The sequence below is a fragment of the Alexandromys fortis genome, unplaced genomic scaffold (genome assembly GCF_014885135.2).
Source record: "Alexandromys fortis isolate MF-2015 unplaced genomic scaffold, M_Fortis_MF-2015_v1.1 scaffold_180, whole genome shotgun sequence".
Classification (NCBI taxonomy): Eukaryota; Metazoa; Chordata; class Mammalia; order Rodentia; family Cricetidae; genus Alexandromys; species Alexandromys fortis.
Window position 1 is genome coordinate 480,391 of NW_026068143.1, and position 22,540 is coordinate 502,930.

Sequence of the window (22,540 nt, forward strand, 5' to 3'; positions counted from 1 at the left end):
TAACATTAGCACAACAAAAAGCAAATTTATATTCAAGTTGTATATCTGTATGTGTGTATATGCATATGTGTATATGAAATATGAATAAAATGTTTATTCTAACTAGGATGCCCCAGTATGTCATTATGTATGTAATATGCATTTTGGACACATGTAGTTTCTTGTGGTGAACATGATGAAAGTCATCTATTACATTTTGTATTATTTTTATTATGTGTGTGCCTACATGGTTTTATGTGTACGAAAAGCGCAAAGATACCTGTGGATGTCAAAAGAGGGCATAGGGCATAGGATCCCCTGAATCTGCACTTATAGGCAGTTGTGAGCAGTGTGGGTGCTAGGAAGAAAACCTCTGCAAGAGTAGTAAGTAATCTTAACTATCTCTTCAGTTCCAAATCTACTATATTTTTAAGACTGAATGAGGGGTATTTTATAATAAACTTTAACAATGGTGAAGATTTACAAACTGTTGTTGTTTGAGACAGGATCTCCTGTGTGTCAAGCTAGCCTCCAACTTGCTAGGTTGTCTACACATGACCTTGAACTCCTGATTCTTCTGCTTCCATACTCCAGTGCTGGGAATCAAAGCTTCTCCATATCCCAATTATGTGGTTCTGGAGGATCAAACCCACGGCCTCATGGATGCTAGTTAAGCACTCTAAAAAGTGAACTACTTTTCTTAACTTTAGAGACTCTAAAAGTAGATCAACTTTTGTTTGTTCATTTCAGCAAAATGATCAACCTTTCAGTTCCTGATACAATTGATGAGAGAGCAATCAACAAGAAGAAACTTACGCCCTTCATCATTCAGGTCTGCCACATTCCCTGTGTCCTCCTCCGTGATACCATGGTTTGAAATAGAGGCCATGTCTTCTGTGTTCTATCTGCTCTACTTTAATACTCAAGAGCAGCTCTGAGTGGGGAATGATCCAGGATATTTTATACAACAAGCTGGGACTCAGAAAGGCTTGGAGAACTTGCTGAAGTTCACGGAGGCACAGATCCTCATTGAACTTAAAGCCCTATGTTCCTTTTATTATTACCTATTGTGTTAAGATATAGGTGCCGAAATAAACAAAATGACGTAAGCTATTACTTAGCTCGTATGCTGAAGGGGTGGAGCATTTTTCGTTTTCCAGCCAGTGAGTAGTAGATTAGTATAGCAATGTTCCTTGGGGCAGGACTGTCCCTTGAGATGTGCAGGTTGTGTGCCATGTGCTCCTGGACTCACATTTAGGCAATTTTAGAAACGTGACACTACTCACATGGATAGATTTACTTTGGTTACTTGACTTTTTACGTTAAAATCAGCAGGATTCAAGGCGACCAAAAAATATATATAAGTCCACTTTCTGTAGAATTCTACAAAAATAAGAAAAACAAGGCGGAGATTTGCTGCTTTGCTTTTTGATGCAGAATTCTGTTTGCTGTGAATGTTGGGGTGGATGGAACTAATACCTCGTATTGATTTCTTAGTGTTATTTTCAGTGAAGGCAAAAGTAGATTGGGTGGGGAAAGAAAGGTCAAGAAGTGTATAATTTGGCTGTCTTGCAGGAAAACTTGAACTTGGCACTGAACTCCGCTTCTGCCATTGGGTGTCACGTTGTGAACATTGGTGCCGAAGATTTGCGGGCGGGGAAACCTCATCTGGTTTTGGGACTGCTCTGGCAGATTATTAAGATTGGCTTGTTCGCTGACATTGAATTAAGCAGGAATGAAGGTAATGGAACCCAGTTGTTATTTTGAAACATATTTATGAGTGATTTTTTTTCTCTCTTTCTCTTGCATTTAGCTGAAGTGAGCACATGTTAACTAGAGCAAACACAGCTGTTCAGGAAAACAACCCTTACACCTCTGTTCTTTAGCTGTTGCAAACATATGCATGACAGTTCACATTTGATTTTACTATAAAGATGCAGCAACGCAGAGATTGACTTTGGTGTCTACCTCAGTCTCTCTCCACCTAGGGCTTTTTTTCTGTGTGTGGGGGGGGTCATGGGGGTGAGAACATGTGAGTATTTGGGTTTATGGGGAGGAGGACATGTGATTTACAAGTGTGTATGCATATGTGAGTGGAGGCCAGAAATCAACATAGGGTGCCTTCCTAAAGCACTCTCCACTGTTGTTTTTGAGACAAAGCTTTCACTGAACCTCCAGCTTACCAATTTAGTAGCAAGCCCCAGGGATCCTTCTGTCTCCACCTCCCCAACAGTGAGACTACAGGTGCACACCACTGCCACCAGCTTTCTCCAGTGTTGCGGAATCCAAGCTCTGGTCCTCATTCTTACACAGCAAGCAATCTACCAGCAAGGTCCTCTCTCCAGTCCCAGCACAAGGTCTATCACTGAATCTGGAGCTCACGAGTTTGGCTAGACTGCTGGGCAGCAAGCCCCAGAGGAGCCCCTGCTTCCATTTCTGCAGTTCTAAGAGTACAGACTTGGGCTGCCATACTTGACTTTTTCACATAGGTGCTAGCAATTGAACTCCAGGCCCCTGTGTGTTTTCACAGAAGCTCCTTTGCTGATTGAGCCCATCTCCTCAGCACAGATTCTGGGCGTCTCAAAGCTAGAAATCAGTTGTAGTAGAACTTACATCTATGTTACCACCGAACAAAGCGTCAAAAGACTGTGTGAAACTAAGTATGCTGCTCTCTGTCTGTAATCCCAGCGTTTGGGGCAGGGAGATCATGAGATTTAGGCTGACATGGGTTTTTCTCAAAGTAAAACTCAGAGAGAGAGAGAAAGCGGGGTGGTGGGGGAGGAGAACATGGCCACTAGCACTTCACATAATGACTCAAGGGTTTATGTCTACAAGCTCTGGCGGCTTTGCTTCGAGATGGTGAGACTTTGGAGGAGCTTATGAAATTGTCTCCAGAAGAGCTTCTGCTGAGATGGGCCAACTTTCATCTGGAAAACTCAGGCTGGCAAAAGATCAACAACTTCAGTGCTGACATCAAGGTAACTAAGCATTCAGGGAGTTGTAATGACTCAGGAGGTTTTATTCCATTTTAACAAAGCAAAAATTATATGGTGTCACCAAGCCTTGCTGCCTCTTGTGTTTTGAGAAAGACTCTTGCTATGTAGCACAGGCTGTACTGGGCATCACTGTTGTAGACAAGGATGGCCTCAAATTTACTACAATTCTGTTTCTACTTCTTGAGTGCTGCCATACAGACACATGCCACCATAGCTATATGATTCTATTTTTCTTGGTTTTGTTGTTTGTTTTGTGTTTGTTGTTTGAAGCAAGGTCTTCTGTAGCCCAGGCTGGCCTCAGATCAGCTATGTAGTTGAGGATGATATGAGTTGCCATACTCAGTTTTGTGAGGGATTCAGAATTAAACCTGGGGTTTTACACATGCCAGGCAAGCCCTCTAGGAACTGAGTCCAGTTTGGTTTCTTTCAGATATGATTTCACTTTGTATTCCTGGTGGGGCTGCAGCTCATTGTGTCAGCCAGGCTGGCTTCAAATTTTGCAATTTTCCTGCATCTTCCTAAAGAATATATACAGGCATATACCAATGTGCACATTCAGTGGAAATCTCTTTTTTTTTAATGTTTTTGAAAAGCAAAAAAAAAAAAAAATTACTGCCTTTGTTGGTCATGTGAGGCCTTAACCTCAGTACCTGGCTCAGTGGGAGAGGGGGAGAAATGAATTTGTTTTGCTACATGTATTCTGATCCTAAAAGGTTAAATGTTATTTTACCAACCATATTTGTATCTCTTTTAAGACCTTCAGTTCTACTTTTAATTAAATATATAATTAACATGGCAGATGTTGTCTCTAGAGGTTGATATTTATTGTGCTTTGTAGTGATATAATGTGTTTATTTTCTCTTTCCCTATGCTTCCGGGATTTCTGCTCTTCTATTTTATGCTTGTATTATCTGTCAAGCTTCTTGACTTCAGTAATTCAGTGAAGGTACAGAAACACGCACTAGCTTTATGGTGTTGATGACATCAATACATTGGGAAGCTTTAACAAAATCAAATTCAAGACAGATGGACTTTTCTTGGTAAAGATCTCTCAAATAAGAAGACAGAGAAGAATGCTATTTATTTTCACACAAACACACACACACACAAAAGTGATCCAAATGTCCTTGTCACCACAGGACAGTAAGATGCAGTTCCTCTCTGCACACGTGATCACACTGATATCTTCAACTCTTTTGTAGGACTCCAAAGCCTATTTCCATCTGCTCAACCAAATTGCACCAAAAGGACAGAAGGAAGGTGAACCACGGATAGATATCAACATGTCAGGTTTCAATGTAAGTATGGGTATTCTTTTAAATTCTACAGTCCTATACTAGTGTTGTCTGTTTCTTGTTTTCTTTGGTTTTGTTGAGACAAGGTCTTGCTATGTAGCCCTACCTGGCCTAGAACTTGCTGTGTAGAGCAGACTGGCAGACTCATAGAGGTCCACCTGCCTCTGACTGCTGGGATTAAATGCAAGTGCCACCCCCAAATAATTTTGTTCAAAATATCTATGTACCTTCATATAGTGGTGTTGATGCTTTTAAGAATTTTTTTTTAAAGGATGTGGTACATGTGACTCACAAGAGACAAAGTATCCTGATTTATTTAGATCATTTGTGAGTTCCATAATTATGGTGGTACTGGATTTTGTGAATGATGTAACACTTTTAAAGCGAGTATGGAAAAATATATACTCTGGTTTATTCACCATGCATAGGGTTAAAGGCCAGTCTGTTCATTATGGGGAACTATTTGGGGTATCCTGCCCTCTCTGGAAATACGATTACAGGCATGCTCAGAGGTGTGTCTCCTAGGTCACTCTAAGTCATGCTGATAGTCAAGGTGAGCCGTCACACCAGCAAACCCTCCCTATTTGATGTTTCCTACTACATTCTTTTGTGTCTTGCCCGAATAGCCATCGTGATTCGCCACTGGCTCTAGAATCTGGGCTAAATTGATCTTTTTAGCTTTAAATTCTTACAAAATATTGCCCATTTCTTTCAATCTGCCCCTACAAACCTCTCTTCCCACCTCCATGCTTGCTTGTTTTTTCAGATATGTTTCTTTTTTTTTTTTTTAGCTCATAAGGTCAGATATGTTTCTTTAAGTAAAAAGGAAGGGCCTGGAGAGATGGCTCAGCTGTTAAGAGTGTTTGCCACTCTTGGTGAGACCATAGTGATCTTCGCAACACTCACTTCAAGTAGCTCACAACAACCTGCATCCAGGAATTCTGCATGTTCAGACATATGGGGGTGGAAGAGATTTTTTTTTAAAAAAAAAAAAAGGTTTTTAATGAAACTACACATATTTAAAATTGAATCTTCAAAGAATTATGGCTGAAAAAATGAGTAACAGCCTTTTCCCCCCCTCTGCATTTTGGCATGAGAAATAATCCCAGTGAAGTCAGTGCTTTATTCATTCTTTAGACATGTGTTCTGGCGCCATCTTGGGGAAATTAAAGGTACTACAAAACCTGTGCCTCCTGGTTTTACATTTACAAATGATTATATAAAAAGTACCATGTGTTAACTGAAAGAAAGTACAATCCATTTCCCAGCCTATGATTATAGGGGCAATTTATATATATTTTCGGATGGCTTTTCAAAGATGTCTTCTTTTGCTTAAACAGGAAACAGATGACTTGAAGAGAGCGGAAAGTATGCTTCAACAAGCAGATAAATTGGGTTGCAGACAGTTCGTTACCCCTGCTGATGTTGTCAGCGGAAACCCCAAACTGAACTTAGCTTTTGTAGCTAACCTCTTTAATAAATACCCAGCACTTACTAAGCCTGAAAACCAGGACATTGACTGGACTCTACTAGAAGGTAATGTAAAAGTTTTCTGTAACTCTAATGTGCGAGTTCCTTTGTCCATTTGGCTTTTGCAAGAATCTGCTAAAAGCAAATTCAGTGCTGAGTGAGAACTGGAAACTGCCGGATAGAGATGGTGACAGAAATAAAATTTGCAAATAAAATCATTAGTGTGGCTCAGTGCCAGCACTCTTGTCTAGCACAGCCAAGACTAAAAAAGAAAATAAAAATCCAGGATACTATCATGAGACTAGTTAGTAAACAAATGTTTCGCTTCAGTTTTTACTGATATATCTTTTTATTGGGGGGGGGAGGTAAGGCAGGTTTGAGTTTTATTAACCACATTTATTTATTAGGAGAAAAGAGTATTTTGTTTGTTTGAGTTTTTTAACCTAGTCATCTATTTTGAGTCAAGCATTCCATGTGTCTCAGGCTGACCTCGAACTCACTATGTCATAAAGAATGGCCCTCAGTTTCTGATTCTCCTGCCTCCAGGTGCTGGGATTACAGGTATTATCTGCAGTTTTAAGAGTGTTACAGTCATGCACCCTAGGCAAGCACTCTACAAACTTAGTTACATTCCCCAGAGCCCCGGAAGTGGTTGTGAGATAGTATCTTATCCTATAGTGGAAACTGGTCTGAAACAAACTACATAGTCTAAGATTGGCCTTGAACTCCTAGCAATCCTCTTTCTTCAGCCTCATGAAGACTGAGATTATAGACATGAGTCCTGAGTCTAACTAGATCATCTTTTTAAACCCACCAGAAAGATAACGACTACATGCTGAATTTAACCTATGTTTTAGTAAGTGTATTTCAGTTATCCATAGTCACAGTGACACACTATCATGTGGTAATTATTAGATCAGAATAAAGCACATAAAATAAATGAATATATGCACTGGTCCTCTCTGTTTATAAAGAAGACATTTAATGACTAAATGCATTTTTGTGGATGTTTTAATAGGAGAAACTCGTGAAGAAAGAACCTTTCGTAACTGGATGAACTCTCTTGGTGTTAATCCTCATGTAAACCATCTCTATGCGTAAGCTACCCTACTGCTATTATGAAGTTATGAACATCATGAATGAATTTAGCATAAATAATGACAATTCTGAAATTTTTCTGCATGTTCATTTGTAGCAACTTCATATTGCATATTAATATTTCATATTAGTGATTTCAATTGTTATTTTCCTAATGCATGAAAGTCCAATTTTTTTCTTTGCATGGTCATTGACTGTAAGAAATAGAATATATAAATTTCTTGATGGTATCTTAGGGAACAGGTACGTTGGGTTTCTTAAACAGTCTGGGAATAGTTATAGCCAACTACCCATGATTCCTTAAGGCCTTTAGCTTCCTGGCCAGACTGTTTTTGCTGATATTCAATGGTGTGTATCCTAACTGGATTCTCTTTCTTCACTATTTTCCTACCTTCTGCCATTCACTACCTACTAATCCTAGTATTAGTTTTGTTCATTGCATTTAATGATTGAGAAAAGTATGAGTCATGGGTATTGTGACTTTATAGATCTTGTTTGATCTGTGTTACTCCTTATAATTATTGATGAAGTTATGTTTTGAATTGTTAGTGACCTGCAAGATGCCCTGGTCATCTTACAGCTTTATGAACGAATTAAAGTTCCTGTGGACTGGAGTAAAGTTAACAAGCCTCCATATCCAAAGCTGGGAGCCAACATGAAAAAGGTAGCACATCTGGAATTTTCTTCATTTCTTTTGCTTCAAAACCTCTTGACCATAAGCTGCTTCTTGAGGATAGGAACTGCATCTTGACTTTGAACAGATTCCTGCCATTACACAACACACATGCACACACACGCACACATCCATACACTGTGCGTGTACTCACAGAGGGGTGGGAGACAGAGCATATGTAGGTTGAACAAATGACAATCTTTAACCATTCCTTTCTTTTTAAACATTTGCAGTTAGAAAACTGCAACTACGCGGTTGAATTAGGGAAGCATCCAGCTAAATTCTCCCTGGTTGGCATTGGAGGACAAGACCTGAATGATGGGAACCCAACTTTAACCTTGGCTTTAGTCTGGCAGCTGATGAGAAGGTATTGTGTACAGTGTTAGCCATGAAGCTTCATAGTAATATGGGTCTATGAATTCACCCTTAGTATGTTTTCACAGATTTAAATTAATCATTTAGTTCATGAAATACATTTCTGAGCTCATTGAAATGAGTTTTCTGTGAGTGTATGTTGGCTCTTTACTGGGAAATACCTCCTTGTGAGTTAGATAGAACTGTAGTTGTTGCCAATCTTTCAGAGAAGTCTGCTGTGTAGACTTCAGTCTGATGCAGGATCACTCAAGAAAATTGTCAAATGGGCCAGGCAGTGGTGGCACACAACCTTTAATTCCAGCTCTCAGGAGACAGAGGCAGACAGATCTCTGTAAGTTCAAGGCTAGCCTGGTCTACAGAGTAAGTTCCAGGACAGGCTCCTATGCTACCCAAGGAGACCCTGTCTCAAAAATCCAAAACAAACAAACAAAAATGTCAGTTGGGGTACGACTCTAGCTCAGTGGTCCAAGATATACTTAGCCTGCATGGAGGTTATTTTCAGACCACCAAAAGAAATAAGTTGTCAGAAGCCCCGAATGGTGACTCATACTTGAAATCTCAGCATCTAGGAGTCTGAGGAGGGGGATGGCAAGTTGGAGGCCAGCTTGGGCTACATAGAGAATTGCAGGACATCCTGAACTATAGAGTGAAAAATAATTGCCCCAAAGGAACAACCCCCTCCCAAAAAATATAAGAAGAAATAGGAACATTTATATGTATCCAGTTGAAAATGAAGATCTGGGCCAGCAGGGTGGCTTACTGCTTAAAGGCCTTTGATGTCCTGAGTTCTGTCTCAGGAACTCACATGGTGAAGGAACAGAACCATCTCCTGCAAATTGTTCTCTGACTGACCTGAGTTCTGTCCCTGAAACTCATGTGGTGAAGGAACAGAACCATCTCCTGCAAATGGTTCTCTGACTTCCATAGGTATACTATGGCATACATGTATCCACATACATATAATAACTATAATTTTTAAAAAATCGAAGAGTCCTTTATTTTGGTATATTTTTAATAATCCTTTGAGAATTTCATATATGTATGCAATGAGCCCTAATGATATCCAACCCCCCCTTCTAGCCCTTCAAACTCCTGCTGGATTTCCCCCACTTCCCCTTCCTACTCTAATGCTTTTCTAAAATAGCCCACTGAGTTTGACTAATGCTGCTCATATATACACAGTGTGGGACAATCCATTTGGAGCATGGGATACTATTAGGAGCTACACCCCATGATAAAATATTGGCTGTCATCCAGTGGCATAAACTGCCAATGATCCTGTATGGGGCTTCTGCAGGCAACCACAACCACTGTCGAGTTCTAAGTGCAGCAGGTCCAGATGATGTTGTTTCTCAGCACTCCTTTCTGAGTTCTGGCCCTTACAGTCTTCCCATCCACTTGGAAAATGAACATCTCTTAAAAATAACAGCCAAAGCATTCATTCTGCGTAGGTATCAGCCAAAGCACAGGGTATGACGCGAATCTGTGTGAGTATAGCATGGCTTATACCATGTCAGATGAAGGTCAGAGATTAACTGTTGAGAATCACCTTTCGCCACACACTGCAGGATCTGGGAATGAAATTCAGGATGTCAGACACAGGCATCAAGTTGCTTTACCCAATAAGCCATCTCTCCCGCCCCCATGAACTCTTCATGATAAAAGTGTACATGAGACATTTCTCTGTTGCTTGCGTTTTTCTTCTTCGAATAGATTGACTTTCTTTGCTGATTCCCTTAGATATACCCTTAATGTTCTGGAAGATCTTGGAGAAGGTCAGAAAGCGAATGATGACATCATTGTAAACTGGGTGAACCGAACACTGAGTGAAGCTGGAAAGTCAACTTCCATTCAGAGTTTTAAGGTCAGTATACTGATTGTTATACATTATATTTGCTAGATAATAGCAATTATTTTAAGGATATCTTTGGGTTTATTTGTAAGAATTATTGTTGAGTTTTGCCAAGATTTTTCTTCCCTTGCCCAGCCTTACATCAAGAACACATAATTTGTAAGTAGTGAAATTCTTAGACTTTTTGTTCCCTTCTTTTAATAGGACAAGACGATCAGCTCCAGTTTGGCAGTTGTGGATTTAATTGATGCCATCCAGCCAGGCTGCATTAACTATGACCTTGTTAAGAGAGGGAATCTTACTGAAGATGACAAGCACAATAATGCCAAGTAAGGGCAATTGCTCCATGTCGTACAAAGAACACTGGTATTATAGCCAGGGAATCCACTCTAATTTGGGTTCTCTCCCTGGATAGTGATGGCATCTGGAAAAGATCTCTTTACTTTGAATGGCTTTATTGAGATCCCATTCACAGACATATAATTCACTCATTTAAGGACAGTATCTAATGGTTTTGACCTTGTTCACACTGTTACATCTACCACCACAATCAGTTTTAGAACACTTAACAAATAGTAACAGAACCTTCCTGAGCATCGCTCCTCACTGTCACTGCACTCTACTCCCGAGCACGCAGCAAACAACTTAGGTTCTAGCGGTGTGTGCCTATTCTTGACCATTTCATCTTTTCACTATTTACCATCAATTATATATCCCTGTCACCGACATCTCCCCATTTTACTTCTCCACATAAATACCCAAGCCTCTGTCCTTTAGTGAGAATAACGTTGTGGAGCCCACACAAGACAATGCAACCTATATGAATGCAGCTCTATCATTTGCAACAGCATGGGTGACTATGGAGATGATGTCAAACACAAAAATACAAATATGGTGTGATCTTATTTCTGTGAGGAGAAATATTATTTTCCACCTATATTGTTATTTTATGTGTGGGGGTGTTTTGCCTATAGGTATGCCTGTGTACCACTTGTGTGCCTGTTGCCTGAATAAGCCACAAGACTGTGTCTTGTCCTCTGAAACTGGAATTCCAGATTGTTTTGAGTCATCATATAGGTACTTGGAATTTAACCTGGGTTCTCTGGAAGAGCAGCCAGTGAGCCATCTCTCTAGCCCATGAGCTTCAAGTTCATCACAAAAAAAGATGAAGAAAACTTTTATTTTACAGGGTTCAAAGGTTTAAAATTAATTTAAGAAAAATGGTAAGGGTCACCAAGATGGAGCAGCAGGTAAATGCTCTTACTACAATATCTGATCCCCAGTACCCACATGGTACAAAACAAGAACTGACTCCAACAAGTTGTTCCCTAACTTCCATACATACACCATAAGTACGTATCCCATATACACAGGCACACACAAATAAATAAATACAATCTTTAAGATTTAAATGTATAAAAAGAAAATTAACAAACCAGACATTGTGATACAAGCCTAGAAGTCCAAATACTCAGGAGGGTAAGGCAAGAAAAGGGCAGATTCTCAGCCAACCTAGGCAAAATAGCAAGACTCAGTCTCAAAATAGGAAAACACACAAGAAAGGATGGGGTGTAGCTGAGTGGTATAGGGCTTGGGATGAATGAATGAGGCACTGGGCTCCATCCTTAGACCCTACCCACCCCATTTTAAGAACCATGTATGTTGGGTGTAATGACATATAGCGCTAATCTATGCACTCTGACGTCTGAGGCAGGAAGATGATGATTTCAACAACAACCTGGGCTACACAGTGTGACACTGTCAAGAAACAAATAATCAACAAATAGACAAAAGGAAATTAGCAATGTGTCTGACCTTCTAGATTTTAAACACCTGCTGTAGGGGATTATTGGGACAATTTAATGCAAATATGTATGAACTTCAAACAAGGCAAAGACAACACTTAAAAGGATGGCTGACCATACTTTAGAGTGTTTGTCTATATCTCTTAATTTATTTAAACATATTATCCGACTATGCCTCTGTTACTTGCTATGAGTCAAGCACTCTTGCAATATATGTTGAGTTTACCTTCTTCAGTTTCCAAATCAGCAGGGCACACTTGCTATCCCTTACTAGAAGCCTGAGTCTTGGAAGTTTCTTACATTATAGCAATATGGAGGTCTTTCCATTATTTCTTCCCTTCTTCACTAAAGACCAAGACTGTGCCCTAGTTTACTAGGAGACCCATGATAACTCTACCAATACATGCTGATAACCAGTTCTCAGCAGTGCTTTGTAGAAGAGCAAAGATGCTACCCTCAAAATCGTGGATATTATGCACATCATTTCTTTATTCTATGAGAAGTATTTATACTGAAAATGTTGTATTTTAATATCCATAAAGATTCCTGTAGCAGCATATTGGAAATGCTTTCTGAATCATTTGAGGTTTGATTCTGCCTGTTCTCTTAGCTGCACATGTTAGTCATTTTATACTTTGCCTGTCCTTGGCCCAACAATTCTCAATGTAGCATGCAGATCCTTACATCTAGCTCTTGCTTCAGTATCTGGAAGTACCTGGTGCATTGACCTTAGCACTTGAGTTTTACTTCAGGCACTTAATGTTTGGGAAGTAGCATAAAAAAGTCTCTGAGTTCCATTCCCAGCATCACACTCACCAAAGAAAAGTATCTGTTATCTTATTACATGGAATAGAGAATTTTGTAATTGATTGTGCATTCATCTGGGTAATTGCACACACACACACACACACACACACACTTCATTTTTATATGACATCAGTGCTTCAAGCTTTTGTTTTTACTCCACATCCACATTTGGAAGAAATGAGTAAATAAAGTCCAAAATAGTAGATAGTAAAAACTTAGTATAACTTGGAGCTGGAGAGATAGAGGCTTAGCAGTTAAGAGCACTTGCTATTCTTAACAGAGAAGCTGGGTTCAGTTCCGAGCACCCACATGGTGGCTCAAAAACCTCTGTGACTTTGCTTTCAGGAGATATAATGCCCTCTTCTGACCTCTTAAATCACCAGGAACACATGCAAGTGGTGCCCATTCTTGCATGAAGAGAACACACATATACACATAAAATTAAATAAATAAATCTCATGTTTTGATTTAGTATAAGTTCAAAAATCAGTTGCAAACAAAAATAAAACAGAAAACAAATGTGTAATTATTAACAGGTACTTTCTTTTTTCTGAAACACTGTCTCACTGTGTACTTCTGACTACTTTCAAACTTACAGCGACCCTTGGACCTCAGCCTTTGTTTCCAGAGTGCTAGGGTAATAAGCATGTGCCACCATGCCCAGTTCCCTGATTTGTACTTTCAATATAGAAATTTTGTATCCCAGTCACCAGATTGTATAAGAGGAAATAGATGGTGTTTTTTGGGCTGGAGACCTGGGCCAGAGATTAAGAACACTGGCTGTTTTTCTAGAGGACCTAGCCTTAGATCCCAGTACCTACAGGGCAGCTCACAACTTCTGTAACTCCAGTTTCAGGGGATCTAATACCCTCACACAGACATACATGCAGACAAAACATCATAAAAACAAAAATTTAAAAAAAATCATTTAAAAAGATTCAAAGGTTAAAAAAAATTCAAAGGTATTCTTGGCAAAGAAGACTCTTATCTTGATTTTTGTCTCTTCCAAAACTAGGTATGCAGTGTCAATGGCTAGAAGAATCGGAGCCAGAGTATATGCTCTCCCTGAAGACCTTGTGGAAGTAAAACCCAAGATGGTCATGACCGTGTTTGCATGTTTGATGGGCAGGGGGATGAAGAGAGTGTAAAATAACCAATCTGAATAGAACCAACCTTACTCACAGGTGCATGATTAGCCAGTCAGCTATTGCCAGGTGAAGTGCTCATGACTTAAGGAATTTGTGGTCATTTAAAGGACTTTCAGTTTTGATTAACAAGACTAGCTCATCATGACAGCCTTCTGAAAAGACTTTTAGTAACAAGCAATTCCTCTTTCCCTTCAAGCTGGATCTGTCCAGCACACCTGAACATGCTCACAACAGACCGTCTGCTCTCTACTCCTAGAATGCTGCCCTTGATATTTCCTGTTGCTGTGTATTATCTCTCCGTGTATCTTTTCACTCTTAGGATGTCCATCTCTTGAGGCTTGCTTACATGGGTAGATAGGACTAGTATTAGCTTGCCATTTTGCTTTGAAGAACTGTGGTCAGATACTATGTGGAGAGGAATTGTCCTTTGCTTACTTTGTAGTGCTGAAAATCTGAAGTAACTGGCTGTGCGGAATGTACTAGAAGCTTTTCTCATTCGTTTATTCTTAAAATCAGTATCTTTTTACAGTATTCTTTCTACATGATTATTTTTTGTACATTTAAGAATATTTTGATTACAGTCAACAAGTCTGCTGATTTGCTACGTTTTTAAGGGGCTTCAAGTAAATATGAAAATAAGCATAGACTATAGGTGGAGGAAAATGGACCATAAGGTTATATTTTCCCCTCACACCCAGGCTCAAATCAAATGGAATATTTTTTCTTCAATGAGTCAGTTCGACACTTGCTTCTTTGGTCTGAAAACTTAATCACAGAGCTCTCTTTCAATCTAAAATTCTGCTGAACATGACACTTAGGAGGAGGAAGTGAGCTCAGAATTTAGATGATGATTTAATAAGCAAAGAATGCCAAATGAACAATAGATTTTTAAATTCAACACCTATAACAAAGATGTGGTTATGAGAAAGAAAAAGTATGTATGTCGGACTTGATGTTCTCTTGCTTTGTCAAGCTTTTTGCTATAGTTCTCGAGATTATTATGTTATTCTAACTCTGAAACGTGATGTAATTTGGTAGCAACTTAGTAGTTCAAATAAAGGCATTTGCATAATAATTAGTCTCTGGGTTTTTTATTTGTTTGGTTTTAAATGTTTGTTTTTATTCCTATTGTATGTTTGGGGGTCGATGCCTGTGGCCTGCAGAGGACACTATTTCCCCTAGATCTAGGGTTACAGGCTGTTGTGATCTGCTAGAAGAGGGTGCTGGCTATGAAACTTGGGTCCTCTGAAGGATCAGTAAGTGCTCTTAATGACTGAGCCATCTCTCCAGTTCACTGTTTTGCTTTTGAGATAGGTTTCCCTGTGTACTTCAGGATGGTTTTGAACTTGGATTTTTCCACTTTGGTTTCCCTACTGCCAGTTTTGCAAGTATGTCTGCCTTAAGTCTCTGTACTTCTGCCCTACACCGATAAGACTATGTTGACCTAAATTTACTCCTTTTTCCATTGCATTCTATAAAATCATTTGCATTAGATTCTATTATGAGGGTTGAATTTGAGGTGTGCAACTAAGGACAGTACAAAAAATTGTACACGTAATGGTTTACTCTAATTTACCAGATATTTTGCAGTAAGAGTATATCGCTCAGTAGAAGAGAACTATCCATTCAAAAGGTGTTGGGCTCAATCCCCAACTCCCTCAAAATATTTTATTCATTGTCCCTTCCCTCTTCACCTTTAATCTTTTCAGTGTCCTTTAAAGTACCAACATTGAGAGAATCAGAATGGCCAGGGAGGAGAAATGATTAAGGCAGGCTTTCTATTTATTTATTTATTTATTTATTTATTTATTTATTTATTTTTAATTAAAAATTTCCACCTCCTCCCAATTCCCTCCCCCTCTCCCCTTCCCCCTCCCTCTCCAGTCCAAAGAGCAGTCAGCGTTCCCTGCCCTGTGGGAAGTCCAAGGTCCTCCCCCCTCCATCCAGGTCTAGAAAGGTGAGCATCCAAACAGACTAGGCTCCCACAAAGCCAGTACATGCAGTAGGATCAAAACCCAGTGCCATTGTCTTTGGCTTCTCAGTCAGCCTTCCTTGTCCACCACATTCAGAGAGCCCGGCTTGATCACATGCTCCATCAGTCCCAGTCTAGCCGACTTTGGTGAGCTCCCATTGGCTCAGCCCCCAGCGTCTCAGTGGGTGGGTGCACCCCTCACGGTCCTAACTTCCTTGCTCATGTTCTCCCTCTTTCTGCTCCTCATTTGGACCTTGGGAGCTCAGTCCGGTGCTCCAATGTGGGTCTCTGTCTCTATCTCCATCCATCGCCAGATGAAGGTTCTATGGTGATATGCAAAATATTCATGAGTGTGTCTATAGGATAGGGCCATTTCAGGCTCCCTCTTCTCAGCTGCCCAAGGATCTAGCTGGGGGCATCTCCTGGGAACACCTCTAGAGTCAAGTCTCTTGCCAACCCTAAAATGGCTCCCTTAATTAAGATATATACTTCCCTGCTCCCATATCCACTCTTCCTCCATCCCAACCGTTTCATTCCCCCCAAGCTCTCCCCATCCTCCCTTTTTCACTTTTTTCTCCCCAACTCCCCTCACCCCCACTGCCAAGTTTCCAGTTTTAAGGCAGGCTTTCTTAACCTCTTTACAGTTGTCACTGGGTGTGGATAACATTCTCTGAGAGGATAGGTAAGGTGGGCCATCCTGTGCACTGCAGGAAGAATAGAAGCATTATGTATCCACTGTCTATTGGATACCAAGGCCATACCCCTGGATGTATCCATCAGAGTCAGTTTATTCCTGGGATATCAGATGAGCCTTATCAGACAAGCACAGAATTAGGATGCCCTTTTAAGGTTTTGTGTGATTGATAACATGAAATCCAGTCCTTTTAGAATCTACTCATATGTCAACGCCTTAAAATAGTTTGAATAAGCATGGTGATAGACACCTGTGGTTACAACACTTAGAAGATTGAGCCATAAGGATGACCATTTCTAAGACAGCCTCAGCAGCTTAGGGAAACCATGTCTCATAAAGAAAGAAAGAAAAAGAACGGGTGGTGGGGACACACGCTTTTATTCCCCTCATTCAAGAGGCAGCGTCAGGTGGATTTCTGTGAGTTTGAAGTCACCCTGATCTACAGAGTGAGTTCCAAGACAGTCAAGGCTACAAAGAGAGACCTTGTCTCAAAACACAACATGAAACAAGGGGTTTTATTTTATTCATTTTTTGTTGTTGTTATTGGAATTAACTAGGAATCTTAACAGAATGCTTGCAGGTCACTGACAGATTCTACCTCTAAGAATAAATTACAAAAACAAGTGAATAGGAAAAAAATACATAAGGAAATAGAAAGACTACTTTAAACAAGAATAACAGGTAAGTATGACAGTATAGCCCAATCCCTGACAAACAGATATTTAATCACCAACAGGAATGAACCCTTTCCAAAGGAAGACAATGACGATATTGCTGACCTGAAGTACAAAGTCACCTGTGTGGACAGGATAAAGAACCTCATGGACTCCATTGTTCTCCTTCCCCTTCCCTCTGGTTCTTCTATTTCTTCTACCTAAGCAGCCAGGAAGTAAGTGAGGGATAAACAAAACCAGTGAAGTCTGGGCCTTTGACCCAAGGCTGGGTCCAGCAGCATGCACGTGGTCATAAGAAGAGCCTCAACTGGGAAAAAAATACTGGGGATGCAGATTGCAGGGAATGGAGGCAGCAAACTCTACACTGGTGGCCTTTAAAAGTCAGTTGCAAACCTGCTGGTGTGGCTCAGCAGTTAGAGCCTGCTTGGCAATTCTGAGAGCAGAGATTCCACCCCCAGCTCTAGATAACAAAGGCTATTTTAAACCACTCCTGCCTTGGGATTTCACTGCCTTTACTTCTTTGTTTTCTGGTCTCACATGGATACTCCTGAATCAGACATCCGTAAGAAAAACAAATTAGGTAAATATTTTACAGTAGCCTCTTTTAATCGCCCTTTTTCGTCTGTGTGATTCTGATAGTGTGACCTCATATGCTTTTGCTGATCCTGGAGACAATGCCCTGCCCAAGACCTAGACATAATAAAAACTCCTTGGATTAGTGCCTTTCCCGTGCAAAAATGCAGAAGTCAACTCACCCTCCGTCTCCAACCCCTTCAACAGTATTTCCCTAGGCCTAGTCTCCCGAGGGCCACCCACTGAAATCATTCAAATTAGCCAGTCTTTAATTGGCTCACCTTCCTACCTACACAAATCACAACAAGGGGACTTTCCTATTACTCCCTAACCTATCCCTCCCTTATATCAACCCTCCACCCTCAGTCCACCCTAGCGCTTCCCAATGAGGCCAACTTCTCTCTTAGAAATTATGAATTGTAAACTGTTTTCCAGATTCACTATATAGGATCTGATGCTCTCTTCTGGAATGTAAGAATATATGCCGAGGGCTAGGGATAGGGCACAGAAGAGCCCTGGCTATTCTTCCAGAGTCCAAGCCACCAAAACGTGTCTCAGAAAGATCAGTAATAAGATCTGGTGCCCTCTTCTGGTCTGCAAGCAGACATGCAGGCAGAAGACTGTAATGGCTTTGTTCCCCAAAATTACTGGTAAGGACTTTTAATTTGGGGGATCTTTGTGGGGGCAGGGAAAGTAGCAAAAAAGCTGCATTTCTGCATGTTCATTGGCCCATTTTCACAAAATTTCAGAGACATTCACTTTTTTTTTTTTTTTTTTTTTTTTTTTTTTTTTTTTTTTTTTTTTTTTTTTTTTTTTGTAGTTTTCCAAGACATGGTTGCCTTTGTATAGCCCTGGCTGTACTGGAACTCACTCATTCTGTAGACCAGGCTGTCCTCCAACTCAGCGATCCTTCTTAAGTCTCTCAACCACTGGGATGAAAGACACACACCAAAGGCTATCCACATTTTCACTGATCCAGATTCTAGACACTAGAGCTTTATGAACTAGAGAAGAAATAAAATTATATTCATGAAGATTTTACAGCACTCATTGTGGATACTAGCACCTTGCTTGTACAAATAAAACTACCTTGTCATAGAGTCACATGTTCCCAGGAATCTTGAAAAGGTAATGAAGCTTAAATTTTAATTTTTTTTTGTGGAAGATATAATTTCAGATACCAAACTCTATAAAAATACATAATATGGCTAGGATGAGCAAGTACTATTTAAAAACTAGGCCAAACGCTAATTATTTGCAAATGACAGCTTTGTCTGTATTTGTATATGTTCCTGTATATCCTTGCATTTCTTGTTAATCATCCCTAAATCCCTAAACAGTACTCTCCAAAGCAAAATTATTGAAAATTACAATTTCTGGAGATACATATCATATAGTTCCTACTTTATTTACTATGATGCATAATGTGTTCACATATGGCCATGACTTTTTTTTTTTTGCACTTTGTTTTTACTCAACCAAAGGAATACTAAAGCCTCGTCTATAGTCTAGAATGATAAAGGAAAGAACTAATATAAAAAACAATAGAAAACAAGATAGATCTCCATTTCAGTTTTGGCAACCCAACAGAGTTTATCAAGGTTTAGTCTTTGAACAACGCATGGAACTAGAAACATTCCACATACAGCCATGTCTCTTAAGTTGGTGCATGCTCTAAGCTGAAGATATGCGTGAGTACCTTTAGGTTCTCTTCAATTTTTTTTCTGTTTTTCAGACTTAGCGCCTTGTTCCTAACACCCTCCTGCTTTCATCGGCCCACTGCTGAGATTACAGGTATTTCTAATACAGCAAGAACAGCAAAATTTTTTTGTAAGCTACTGTATTTTTGAAACTTATGTGTATGTGCAGAAGGTGTGTGTGTTTGCAAAGTCTATGTAAATGGAGTGCCTAAGCCACTGTATTTATGGGGAACAGAGGACATACTTTCTCTGTTGGTTCTCAATTTTATCCTTATCTGATACAGGGTTGCTCTTGATTATGTGTTTGGTACACACAATCCAAAGTAGCCAATCTACTTTTTGTAAATTTATTCAGATCCCCTTTTGGATTCCTATTGCTTAAAAAACAAAGGAAAGACACATAGACACTTCTATCCGTGGCTAGCTATTTCTAGAAACTAGACTTGGGAGAGCCGAGAGAAGTGCCCATGAGGGCAGAGTGTAGGACTGTTGAGGGTTGGGGGTATTTTATGTGTGCTGGTGTTTTACCATGGAGGTTAGTAGGCAGATCCATTGTGCCTATCAACACCTGTTTCTGTTCCATGGGTCCTAGGTGACCTGCGCCAAGGCCAACCTGGCAGCCGATGCATTCACACTGGGGGACAGGGTTAAGGAGGGAGTTGCTGAATCTCTGACAGGGGTAGGGGGCGGCTCTCAGAATACTCTGGCTGCACAGCTAGGTGGTGACCCTGTGCTCCATGTTCCCAAGTCCACAAATTGGAATTTGATTCTGAGGCTCCTCCCCTGTGGTCCAGATTGGCATGCAGTGGCTGTAGTGGCCTGCAGGCCTGCAAGCAGAGCTCCCCTGGAACCAAAGGCAGAGCCTTCATGGGTTGGCCTAAGCACAAAGCCCAATGTCTCAAGGCAGTGTGGTGGAGAAGCCCATCTCTGCACAGAACTCCTCCACCCCCTCAGGGTCCACAGGCCCTTGGATCTCTAGCAGCAGGCCTAGACACCCATCACTGGCCAATCCTGGCCTAGTTGCTTGGTTGACTGCCATCTTGGAGCGTGGCTAGCTGGGGTTGGCATTTTTTTTTTCATTTTTCTTTTTTTGCTTTGGAAAGGGCTAAGGGAGTGAACCCTTGCCCTGGGACAGTTGGCATTCTCAGTGCACTACTGCCATCAAGCGGAATTATTTTTGCTGATCCCGCCAGCTGCTACCGGGTGCTTCTGTGAACATGACTGTGCACTGGCTAAAGTGTAGCTCCCATAGTGTGCCCAGTGCGCCTAAGCTAATCTCCTGAATCTCCATGACCCACAAGAGGTGTTGGAGCAAGCTGCATCTAGGTCAGCTGCTCAAGCACAAGGCCCTTGGTTTGCTCTCCACGGGAATCACATTCTCCTCGGTCCCGAGGCTGCCCTGTCTGGCAGGATCAGAGAATCTCTCTTCAGGGGATTCTGCATCCTGGGCTGCCTCTGAGTTCCTTTGGCGACCTTGTGGTGCCTGCCAGCATGCCAGCCCACATTGTGTGCACAAGCCCGCCCAGGGAACCCCTATCTTTTGGCTGAGCCTCCACAACAGCACGCACAGCTCCCTTCTGGAAACTGCATACACTATCCAGAATCTCTGACCAGGTGTTCAGTGCCAGGTAACCATTGTGTCACAATGTCTGTTGGATGACAGACATAACTCCCTCCCTGCTACCCTCTCTCTTCTCTATCTGCAGGGCTCTCTCTGAATTTCTCTTTGCTTTCTCTTAGAAATGGCTTTCTCCTTGAGCTGTGCTGGGCTCACAGTTCAGGGACCCGGACCTGCCAGAAGAGTTTTCTGATCAACAACTACTTCCCCCAAACCCTACAAGGGGTCTGGAATGCACCTGCCACCAACATCATTATGTATCACTTGCTTGTGTGTACGTAGTGGACCGAGCTCAATTAGATGTGGTGGCTCAGGGTGAGTCCGAGTAGAAGCAGCCAGAGTAGGGTGTGGGATGCAGGGTGCGCAAAAGAGGCCAGGCAGGCCTGTGGGTACTATCCAGACCAGGTTTCACTGCCCTTGCCGCCCCTGACAAACCCCCTCTCTTTGTTAAGGGGCACCCATGCAGGCAGCATATACCTGCCTTCTCCTGCCTAGGCCACCCTGCATAAGACCCAGGGAGAAGTGACAGGGTCAAGGGTTAAAAAGCCTCTTCTCCTGCTCTGCGCTGTCTAGGCATCATCTCAGCTACAAGACTACTTGTAAGTGAAGGCGTATTCGACCGCTAAAATAACCAGACCAGCTCAAAACAACAGATATAATTTAATAATTGAAAAAAAAAACGGAAAACTCACTCTACTGGAGAACGTCCGAAGTCCAAATGGGCCAGGCAGCCACACTCAAGCCAGATGTGATTGGCTGAACTTCCCCATCATCTCCCCCTTTTGTCTAAACAAGATCGAACCAAACCCAATACAACTATATACAATAGGAATAGATACCAAATATGAAATTACAAGCAATAAACAATATTAAGCAAGAAACACATAACAAAATTTTACTAAGCATTCTATTTCAAGGAGTCTAAATAATGTATTGAAATTAAGTTTAGCTAAATCATGAGGAGGGTAACTACAATTATCTGATCTTCAACTCCATCAAAGATCTGAGAAGGGAAGTAATATTACTTGAGTAAACAGGAAGTACAATCAAGAAACTTCCAAAATGTGCAACAAATGACAGAGACAACTGACTACCTGGGCAATCACCCAAGGTCATTTGCAATGTTGAAGCAACCAACTTTGGCTAAGGCCTAATGTAACTGACATACCATTTTCAAAGGCAAGAAACTTCAGAACTGTCTTACTGTGTCTTGGCAGGATATGACAGTCATGTTTTATCTATTTACAGATACTCTGTATCACTGTCAGTGGTCGAGGTATGGGCTTTTCTTTGCCCAAAGACCAGTTCTGCCAAGAAAAAGATGAGCTCCAAGTGGAGCGTCTTTGGTGCTCAACAATCTCTCAGGAATAGATTGGTGTTGCCATGAGCGATTGTGTCTCACTACCACAGAACTCTAAATTAGCTTAAATGCCATTTTTTACAGCTCTTTGAGAGGTTAAAGATTATACTGTCTACAATGAATATAATCTCTATGTATCTAAAGAACCTGGTTAGCCTAATTATAAATATGACAGACATAGATGCCTATTAATCTACAATTCTCAATACCTATCTAACTTAAAGACTAAGACAATAAACAACTGTGCAATAAATAAGAACAATGACGTTCAAATGTAAACAGTGTATAAGCATCTTGATCAGAGGTAGAAAAGTACATTGCAATATGGTAAATACACATACATATCAATACTATATATATATATATATATACATAAAATGTTTTAAACAGAGGTAGAAGCATGCATGCATACAATATTCAATATAATTTAACTTTGTATCCATATGCAAAA

The 22,540-nt window shown here is 40.7% G+C and overlaps 1 protein-coding gene across 4 annotated transcripts in view; it reads left to right on the forward strand.

Annotated features, from left to right (window-relative positions):
- The window catches only part of Pls3 (plastin 3), a 110,503-nt gene extending 95,930 nt beyond the window's left edge, over positions 1-14,573 (forward strand). For all 4 annotated transcript variants that reach the window (XM_050126867.1, XM_050126866.1, XM_050126865.1 and 1 more), the window contains exons 6-16: positions 730-811; positions 1,555-1,720; positions 2,815-2,957; positions 4,178-4,273; positions 5,611-5,806; positions 6,759-6,837; positions 7,388-7,502; positions 7,745-7,878; positions 9,627-9,750; positions 9,943-10,067; positions 13,366-14,573. In XM_050126867.1, coding sequence (XP_049982824.1) covers positions 730-811; positions 1,555-1,720; positions 2,815-2,957; positions 4,178-4,273; positions 5,611-5,806; positions 6,759-6,837; positions 7,388-7,502; positions 7,745-7,878; positions 9,627-9,750; positions 9,943-10,067; positions 13,366-13,498 — 1,393 coding nt within the window. In that variant the 3' untranslated portion in view covers positions 13,499-14,573. The remainder of the gene's footprint in view (positions 1-729; positions 812-1,554; positions 1,721-2,814; positions 2,958-4,177; positions 4,274-5,610; positions 5,807-6,758; positions 6,838-7,387; positions 7,503-7,744; positions 7,879-9,626; positions 9,751-9,942; positions 10,068-13,365) is intronic.
- Positions 14,574-22,540: the final 7,967 nt, after the last annotated feature.